This window comes from Acyrthosiphon pisum, chromosome A1 (assembly GCF_005508785.2).
Source record: "Acyrthosiphon pisum isolate AL4f chromosome A1, pea_aphid_22Mar2018_4r6ur, whole genome shotgun sequence".
Classification (NCBI taxonomy): Eukaryota; Metazoa; Arthropoda; class Insecta; order Hemiptera; family Aphididae; genus Acyrthosiphon; species Acyrthosiphon pisum.
The window spans coordinates 152428114-152438038 of record NC_042494.1 but is presented as its reverse complement, the minus strand read 5'-3'; the positions used below and the strand labels follow the sequence as shown (position 1 = coordinate 152438038).

The 9925-nt window shown below is 26.8% G+C and overlaps 1 protein-coding gene across 2 annotated transcripts in view; it reads right to left on the bottom strand.

Moving 5' to 3' along the window:
* Positions 1-6: 6 nt before the first annotated feature.
* LOC100161846 (putative 1-phosphatidylinositol 3-phosphate 5-kinase) overlaps positions 7-9925 on the bottom strand; it is an 11503-nt gene continuing 1584 nt past the window's right edge. The window contains exons 2-25 of one of the 2 annotated variants that reach the window (XM_001947742.5): positions 8799-8903; positions 8546-8735; positions 8163-8418; positions 7890-8099; positions 7546-7718; positions 7336-7446; positions 7116-7272; positions 6846-7007; positions 5782-5980; positions 4943-5572; positions 4705-4857; positions 4133-4404; positions 3803-4055; positions 3546-3721; positions 3296-3477; positions 3116-3235; positions 2471-2881; positions 2288-2409; positions 2075-2220; positions 1835-1907; positions 1541-1721; positions 1098-1424; positions 843-1004; positions 7-512 (exon numbers count right to left, since the gene is read on the bottom strand). In XM_001947742.5, coding sequence (XP_001947777.2) covers positions 310-512; positions 843-1004; positions 1098-1424; positions 1541-1721; positions 1835-1907; positions 2075-2220; positions 2288-2409; positions 2471-2881; positions 3116-3235; positions 3296-3477; positions 3546-3721; positions 3803-4055; positions 4133-4404; positions 4705-4857; positions 4943-5572; positions 5782-5980; positions 6846-7007; positions 7116-7272; positions 7336-7446; positions 7546-7718; positions 7890-8099; positions 8163-8418; positions 8546-8735; positions 8799-8903 — 4974 coding nt within the window. In that variant the 3' untranslated portion in view covers positions 7-309. The remainder of the gene's footprint in view (positions 513-842; positions 1005-1097; positions 1425-1540; positions 1722-1834; positions 1908-2074; positions 2221-2287; positions 2410-2470; positions 2882-3115; positions 3236-3295; positions 3478-3545; positions 3722-3802; positions 4056-4132; positions 4405-4704; positions 4858-4942; positions 5573-5781; positions 5981-6845; positions 7008-7115; positions 7273-7335; positions 7447-7545; positions 7719-7889; positions 8100-8162; positions 8419-8545; positions 8736-8798; positions 8904-9925) is intronic. The other variant, XM_016803123.2, reaches the window with a different exon arrangement.

The window sequence follows — 9925 nt, the reverse complement described above, 5'->3', positions numbered from 1 at the left end:
TACACTTTTTGAAATAACGAGTGTTGTTTGATAAAAGAATCACCCTGTATTGTTAAAAAAAAAACAGTGAGTTTGCATGGTTAATTACCCTATATACTGTTACTGCCTTCTAATAACTAATAACTAATACACTAATAATTGGTATTATTATTTTTATAAACATATGAAGTTTATAAATATTATAAGTATATAAATAATAACAATAATATTGTTTCTTGTAACATGTATAAGAAATAAAACTTTTTATAACATTTATAACTGAAACTATTTGTAAAACATAATAATATCACAGAAAGGAAATATAAAATATTAAAACCGATGTTCAAAGCCTTTGGCCATGCCAGTCCATCTATTAGGTACTGATAAGAAATACAAATTCATTGCAGCAACAAATCGATTCTTGTACTCTTCTGGAGAAATGATTGTAGGTAATTTACCTTGACCACCAAGGAGTCCTGATTTCTTTACCATTGTTTCTATTTTCTTGTCCCATGTAAAAGTACGAATGTAATCTGTAAAAATGAAATTTATTAGTAATGAACTAAAAATCATTAAAAAGGTATACAATAATAAAAGTTTCAATTTAAGGTATGAAAAAAAATAAGAATAAATAATAACACTACTTTTGATTATTACATAATCATGAAATATATTTAGAATTGTGCATTAATTGTTACATTGTTTTCAAGTATATTTTAGCAAGCACATTCAATTTCTTCAACCTAGTCACAGTTTTTAACATAAGCATATTTTAGTAAGTGTATAGAATTTTGTTAATGGATTTAATCATTGTTTGAAGATAGCTCTGAATTCTGATCTTAATTATTACAATTAAAAATTACCAATGATTCCTAATACTAATTCACCAGAATCTTCATCCAAACCAACTAATAGTGAGTAATCCATGACAAGTTGTGAGGTGAGAAATTCTGCATCATCATTGATTGCTTGATTTAAAATTATTTTAGAATGAGGGTGAACATATAATGGTGATTCACATGACACTAAAATAGGAACCATTGTTATTTTAGGTTATATGTCTATACAATTTTAAGTCATTTAAGAGAAGAAAAATACATTTTCTTTGGGAAACTTACTTTTAATAAGATTTTCATCCAACAATACAATTTCTCCATCTTGCGAATTTGGATCCACTAATCTATTTCTGACTGATCCTTTAAGATCAAATATATGAGAAATATTTTTATTGTAGAAGAGATTCTCCATCACTAATAAGTTTGAATTGAACGATGATCCTTTGACAGTATTGCGATACCTTACTTTATAAACTCCAACAATCTTACATAAAAGAGTGGGTCGTCTATTTGTCTGACGCGAATGTATGTATGCAAAATATTGAGGTGCAAATTCTAAGAAAGGTAATATCTCTAAACGAGACATTTCCTTCAATACAAACCTGTCATCTAATAATAGAAAATAATATTAAATATTATACAATGAATAAAAAACTAAATTATACACGTTAAATGATAATAAAATCATAATATTATAAATAAAATATAAATTAACTTTAAATTACCCTTTGTTTTACAAAAATTTGACCCTGATTTTCCACCTCTAGCCGACCATGAAATACATCTTGCTAAAGAACGTATGTACATTTCTTCTCCCGATACAAAGAATGTTTCTCTTAATTTTGCAAATTGTTTAGCAAAATAAACTTTCACATAGAAATTGGTTGTAGAATCTGAGAAGGTTATCTATACAAAAGAAAACGGTGGGTACATACAAATCAAATAAAGAAATGATTGTTGAGAATATATTATTAAGTCATTTATTGAAAAATGACATCATAATATGTAAACTAATATACCTCAATGTGTTGTTTCGATTTTTCATCTGTTTCTTTTTGATCGTTATCTTGTTCAATATGTTCAATGGTCGACCTATTTAAATTTTAAATTTATAAGGGTAATTCAATATAAACATATTATATATAGGGTCATTCAAATTTATGTCACAAAACTGGAATCAAAATAAGATCTTAAATAACTTTGTTAATATAAAATTTGTATCACCACATTAGTACTGATATTAAATTATTTTGATTTACATTGATTCTGTATTGGATATGTTGTTTTGGTAAAATGATGTGCTTAATGTGAACGCAATAATGGAACTGGGTTCTTTTTCATAAATTGATATAGGAGTACGGCAGTATATGTTCAAAACATGGTGTTCTGTAGCTTCAATTGGATTCTATAATTTAATGAAATTGTGCATTATATTAAAGTCATTGTACTTCAGTTATTTATAAAATACATACAGGAATAATTGCAGGTGGTGTAGATGATGGTAAAAATTGCGATAGAATTGTTTTAACACTTTTTTTATCAGTTTGTGACATAGACAATTGAGACTTAGGTTCATTTGGTACATTACTGTCAACTGAAAAAAAAATGATTTATCAATTATACTATTAATGATTTTTGAAATAATATCTACTAACAATCATCAATAGCATCACTGTCACTATCTGTTGTAATATCACTTGGTGCTTGTGGTACAGATAAATAACATTTTTCACTCTGACACATGTCGGAATCGTTTAGATTTTCAAAATCGTGTTCAGCAGCTATTTCAGATTCAGAAACTAATGAATGTTGGCTCAGATGACTTGTAATGTTATGTTCTTCAATAACATAGCGACTTGAGTCACACTCAAAATTCATAATTTCTTCTAATACTTCAGACAGGTTATTTGATTTGGTTTCACTTTTCCTCTGAGATTTATCTTCTTTTTTAATAGCTGCTTCTACTTTTATTAATTTAGAATTCCAATTGATTGTGGCCTCACTTACTGCCCTCTTCAACAAAGTCATTGTATCATCCAACTTCCATATTGTATTTAATATTGTCCCTAATAATAAATTTAGGCAATTAATATATAAAGAATACTATAATATATTCAAGTTAATAAGGAACCTCGACTGCAATCAGTTTTCATTGCAGTCAGGCAACAAACGTCAGCCACCTCCACCAAGTCAACAATATGTATGCTCTTTGTATTGCCAAGTCATGCCCTTGTGCACAATTCAGCTGCCGAGGTTTCTTCTTAAAGTGAATAAATATGTAAATACATAATATTAAGTACCATAATTTGTATCCTTATCAGTTAGTGTAGGTGAAGTAATTCGAAGTTGTATATCATCTACTCTTTGTTTAAACGATCCTTGATCCTTTTGTAATTGTTGTTTTAATGGTAAGAAATTTGCTAAAAAGTATAATACATGAATTTTCACCCAATTTATTTAGTTTAAGTATCTTATTTTACCATTTGCTTCCAAAGCTAAAGAACATATTTTGTTCATAACGGCATTAAATATTTCATGCCCCATTAATGCCCATTGTTTAACTTCTTCCAATATATCAGGACGGTATTGGCTAACTTTTATAGGGACTATTTTAAGTTTTAAACTAGGTAATCTAATTTCCCACATTTTAATATTCATGTATCTATAACAAAAATTGGAAAAATATTTAAAATTATTAAATTAATCAAAATTAATTATCTTTGAACATACTCAAACGATGCTATTGTTTTGTTGTAAACAAAAAATTGTATATAATCTTGATTTAAATAGTGGTTGCAATTAGGTAATGCACGACAAACACACTGCTGAGAATGAAATTTTAGTTCTAGGTATTTTGCAAAAGAGAATGACCAAGTATCATCTGACAATGGTACTACAGGTGTTATCTAAGTAAAAAAATCAGTTAATTCACATATTAATTTTATGTTTTACTATAAATAATTATTGTTATATAAAATTTTACTTACTAAGGAACACTTCTTACAATATGACCAAGAATAAATTAAATTCTCATTGTATGGAGGATCAATCAAACGGCCACTAATATTAGATAGCAAAAGTCTAAAACAACTTTTATCATGTATGAAACGTCGTTCATGTCTATTCATTGGACTGTCACATGAATCAGATGGACATTCATATGTCTCGCGAAAACAATATCTTTCTAAAAATCTACCTAAGCATATATCATTAACTCCATAGAATTCCATAAATACTAACCTAGAAAATTTTTTTACAATTAAATTGAATTCATACAATGTATAAATCAGTTATAAATAATGAATAATACTATAAACCTAGGTTCAACACAAAATGAAGGTGCATTATTTGATTCTGGACAAAAACTATAAAACATCACAGGCAATCTTTGATGATTGACAGGGTCAAATATGTCAACAAGTTTTTCTTTTTTCGAGTAATTATTATTTTTAGATTTTACAGATGATTTTAATTGATTGTGTAATATTCTTCCACCTTGAGCTCGAAACAAAGCCAACATAGTTTGAACTTCATCACTATTTATGTCTTCAGTTAGCTTAGATATTATAAATGCATGTTTTGGTCTTAGCTGTAATACAAAAAGCAGTACATATGTGAGTTATGAATTATAAATATAACACATACAAGTATGTACTTAAAATAAGTTAAAATATTAAATTCAAACTAAATTTAATTTAATTTTAAACTAACAGTGTCAATCAATTTTTATTCCAATTTTAATGCAAACTAGATGGCAACAAATTAATTATAAAGTTAGCCTGAAAAAAAAGTGGTTTTCCATCTACACTATAATTAGTTAAAATATTTGTCTCTGAATCATAATAATATACATAATAATAAACAGTTAATGATATAAGAATTATACTACATTTATTTCCAATTCCAACTGTCCACTTTCTTTATTGCAGTCTATTGATGATTTCATATTATTTAGAATTTGTGATACATAAATGTGTTTTGAAAAATATTTTCGCAACTTACAACGTTTTCCAATATCTGATTCTAAGTATGGAACTGAAAACTAAATAAATAAAATTGTAATCATATTGTTTGATATAAAAATAATAATTTGATAATAATTGTGCTATTGTTTTTGTTTTACTTACATTAACTATTGGTGATAACGAGAGTAATGTCAAATTTAAAAAGTATTGATATTTATTTTCTTGTTCGGCATTGGTTGATATACCTTGTGAATTATTCACTTCAGACAATTTTGATTGATTATCAATATTTTCATTGGATAAAACTGATGAATCAGTGAAAGAGTCATTGTTTAATTGCTTATTTTTCACTGGCGGTGATGCAAATTGATCCATTATATAGGATTTTTCCAACTTCCAATTATATATCATTAATATTAATTGTCTAAGTATACGTTTTAATATCTTTAACTGCTTATTAGAACTGCCTCTAAGCAAAACTGAACACCCTCGTTCAGGTACCGGGCATCCCTCAAAAAACATTAAGGCTTTGTTACCAAAATGTTCTATATAAAATTGTTGACATGTTCCTAGCACTGGTTTTCCCATATGCGCATCAACTGAAGTTAATATTTCTGCACCAGTGCATCGAGCAATACGCTCCAAAACAGATGTCTTAACATTTAATACTAATGTTACTCCCATTTGATTAAAGAGTTCTTGCGCAATTCTAGATACACTTTTTTGCACTAATACAAGATCAGGTTTCATTGATACTATACGGCTCACAATATTTCTGAAGTAATCATGCTCCTATACAATATTATAAATTAAATTACTAGAAGAATGCAATTTTTTATTAAAATAGATACAGCACTTGACTCTAAAAGAGAAGATACCAGTTCTGTGCACTATTTTACACTTCCTACCACTACCACATGTAGGTGATCTCTGCCGGATGAAAACCGGTTGTCACCTGGTATCTTCACTTCTTGAATGGAGTACAAATTTATTAAGTTTACCTGCATAATAACAGGCTCTAATGATAACAATTTTCCTTCAACACGTTGGTAAATTATTGAACATTGAAGAAGTAAAATTTTAGGTCCAGATATTCTTGACGCCATAGCTTTATTGGCAATATTTTTTGAACACACGATACCACTAACAATACAGCTATCACTCCGTTCACCTCCTTCTAATTTTTTTATTTGTAAGTAGCTGAAAAAAAAATTATATAAAAGGATAATGAATATCAGAGCAAAAGATGAAATGTAAATAGTTTTTTTTTTTTTAACAATTGTGAAATATATAATAATTTGAGACTAAGGATGGATTAAGACAAAATTAATAATATAAGGTGGGTCAAAAATGAAAGTATTAATCAAATCATATTATAGCAAATACTTATAATATAAATATATAGATGTTTTTATAAAAAAACTAGTTGATCCCGTGCACTTTGTTTCCCGGCAACCAATAATTATTATTATAATAGCTTCAAAACCTATGGCAACCATTTATAAACAAAAATGTCCATATGAAATATAAAAATCCCTGTTTGAGCACCTCCCGGGGTTGGTCCTCTCCCTTTTTAAATTAGTCTATCCTCTGCTCAGAGGTATAATCTATCTATGTATATAAAAATATCTGATCCCGTTCACTTTGTTGCCCATTAAAATTGCCAACTCTTTATGAATAATATGTTTTACAGATCACCATGGCAACCATTTATATACAAAACATTCCATCAGAAATTTCAAAATAATATATAATTGGTTGCCATGAGAGACACATACCGACGAAAATCTCTAAATAATATATAATTGGTTGCCATGGTAATATGGAGACACACACGGACGGAAATCTCAAAATAATATATAAATGGTTGCCATGGTAACATGGACACACACACATTCATTTATATATATATATATATATATATATAGATTGTATTTAATAAAATGTAGATAGTGTTGTAATATTTTGATTTAGTTCAGTTATCAATTAAACAGTTAATTTTTAAAATCTAAGTTTTACCTATCACTAGGTATTAAATAATGTTATAAACTTAAAAATGACTTACTCGCAAATACTCATATTTTCTGTATCAGTAGATAAATCTGGAGAGAGTTCACCAATAACTAAGTCAGAAAGAGCAATTAAGGTGTCAACCCAATTAATGGAGAGACCATTCTTTTCCAACATTTGTATGACAAAATTCAATTTATGATCTTCAAAAATATTTCTAAAATGTAAAATCATTCTAGTTAATTAACTTATAAATGATAGAAACTATTATTTGATATATGTATTCAATTATTTATTATTTAATTAGTAATAAATAGATACTAACGTTAAGTAATTAAAAATATGTGCTTCATTATAATCTTCTTTCAGTTTTTTAGGGGAACTCCAAGTTTTCATAGTACCAAAATTATTGCGCTGGTAAGTCATTGAAATAATATCTAACAACTTTATTATTAATGTATCCATAGGTCTTGGTTCTACAACTAAAATCATTATATTTTTTTAAAATATAAAATTATTTTTTTGTAAAAACATGATTCATTTACCTGGATTTTGTTTTAGTTTTTGAGAACTAGGTTTTGAAATTTGAACTGTATTGTTATGAAGATCTAAATCTAATTTGAAACTTCCATTAGAAACATTTGAACCTTGTTTTTCTTTTATAAAACAATAAAATATATTTGTAAAAACAAAATAAATAAAGACCAATTTAGCTGAAATTCTCTAATATGTATAAATAACAAAATTATAACTACCATAAATTTTAGATTTTGTATTTTTACTTTTCTGATTATTATGTGATTGATTCGGAAGCACTGAACAAAATCTATACAAACAATTTCCATCCAAAAAATCTCCTTCATTTTCCATAACATCTTCTATGTAACCAGCATCCAAAAGTACTTGCCCTATTGCTGTACCATGCATTCTAAATATGTACAAATACATACTATAACTTTACTGTTATACATACTAATTAATATCAACTAGGTAGTAGGTACTATAATTTTAGATTTGATCTAATATTATATATTATTATGATCATAATCATGGCAAACATAGGATATTGAAACACTATGATTTAAAGAATATATTTTACCTGCTAGTAACTTTCCCATGGTTTAATAGCCACTCAATTAAATTATTTCCAAGAAAACAGGAATGGTAACTTCTTAAATGGTATCTGTGTGTTTTTAAACTTAATCCACCATTAATTTGTGTTATTTCTTCAAACAAGTTATTTAGGTTATGAGATACATTTGGATCATCAGTAGTTTCTATTGGAGATAAATTACCTAACGTGCTTGATCTAATAAAAATAAATAGATTATCATTAAAAATTATAAGTTGAATAGGTGTAATAAAAACGTACCGGGATAATGCAAAATTTTCTTCTTGATAGCCAACAGAAATCTTTCTACTAGGAGAATTTGTTGTTTCAATTATGTTTTCAAAGTACTTTGTGTTTGTGGGTACATTACAGTTAGTTAATACTTCATTATTGCCCAATTTCACTTGTAATTCATTTCTAAGTGATATTAAGTCTGGGGATAATACTACATCTTTAGCAACAGATTGTAAGTAAGACAATACTATTTTGCAACAGTATGTACAAACTCTGAGGTCCCCTGGGGAAAAACATTTTTTAGTTAATTTTAATAATATTTAAAAAACAATACAAATCAATTATATATTTTATTCATTATAGTAATTACAAATACAATTAGTATTGAATAATCATGCAAAAAACCTCACCAGAACATCCCATTATTTTTCCAGGTATTTCTTGGTAACAGCATTTTGAACAAAATATTTGACCACATACTCTACAATGATGACGCCGGCGAAAAGTTGTAAATTTTTCACAACAGTCATAACATTCTTTACTCACAGAATCAGGCATCCAATACTGTTTTAAGTCAGTATTTCTATAGGATGGGTAATCCTAACATAATAATATAAATCATTTAAGACACATTTGCTTTAATAAAAATAAAAATTGTCTTACTCCTGAACGAATCGGTAATAAATTTCCAACTCTTTTAAGAATATTTGGTAAATTTCTCGCATCTATAGCCATAAGAGCTTGTGAAGTATCCTTTTCTGTTTGTTCCTAATCATGAAAATAATGTATAGTAATTAGGGCTGTGAATTTGTAGAAAAATGCATTATTTTAGCTTACTATAAAATATAGCTTCATTAAAATAAAATTTGAATTAGATTGTAATAAATAAAATGTATAAACTTTTATTTTTAATTTTTTACATATTCTTTACGTATATAACATTTAATTAATAATATCTTTAATTTAAAATATTTACATTTTTTATATATATATTAAATTATAGTTCTTTAATATAATTAGGTAGATACCTATAGGTAGTGCATTCAAGTTTTTCTAATGCATTCAATTAATAGCCCTAATAATAATATTATATAAGTGAATATATAAAAATATACATTATAAAAAAATTATCAGTTATAATTGAAGTCTCACCTCAAAAATTATAACTACTGAATATACCTAAAAGATTTACATATTATATTTATCAATAAAAATGTTTTAGATTCTGAGTGGAACGATGAATGTATTGATTTTACAATGATGTGTGTTTTTTTTTTATTTTTTTATTTTTTTTTTTTGTGTCTGTCATCACCTTTTAGGACAGAAAAAGTGCTTCGATTTTCTTCAACAGTATCTTTTCTGATAGGAAAGTGAATCTAGTTGGTACTTTGAGGGGTCAAGAGTAAAATTTTTCCAATAGTTTTCAAAAGCACCGGGAAAAACAAAAGAAAAATTAAGGAAAAACGGGAATTTTTACTCAAAATCTGTTTTCAAGAAAATTTATTTTGGTTTTTGGTGTAACTTTAAAACGAATGACTGTAGATACATGAAATTTTCACTGGTTGTTTATATTTCCATTTTCTATACATGATACAATTTTCAAAATATTTTGATTTATTTTGAGCTGTTTACGGACAATTTCAGTTTCCAATTTAATTATTCTTTATTTCTATGAATGTCAATAAAACATTATTTGTTGAGTAAAAATACTTGAAAATTTAATACAAGGCTCCTATTATATTATTACCATGACATTTTAAATATAAAAAATCCTTAGTCACAGTTTTTTT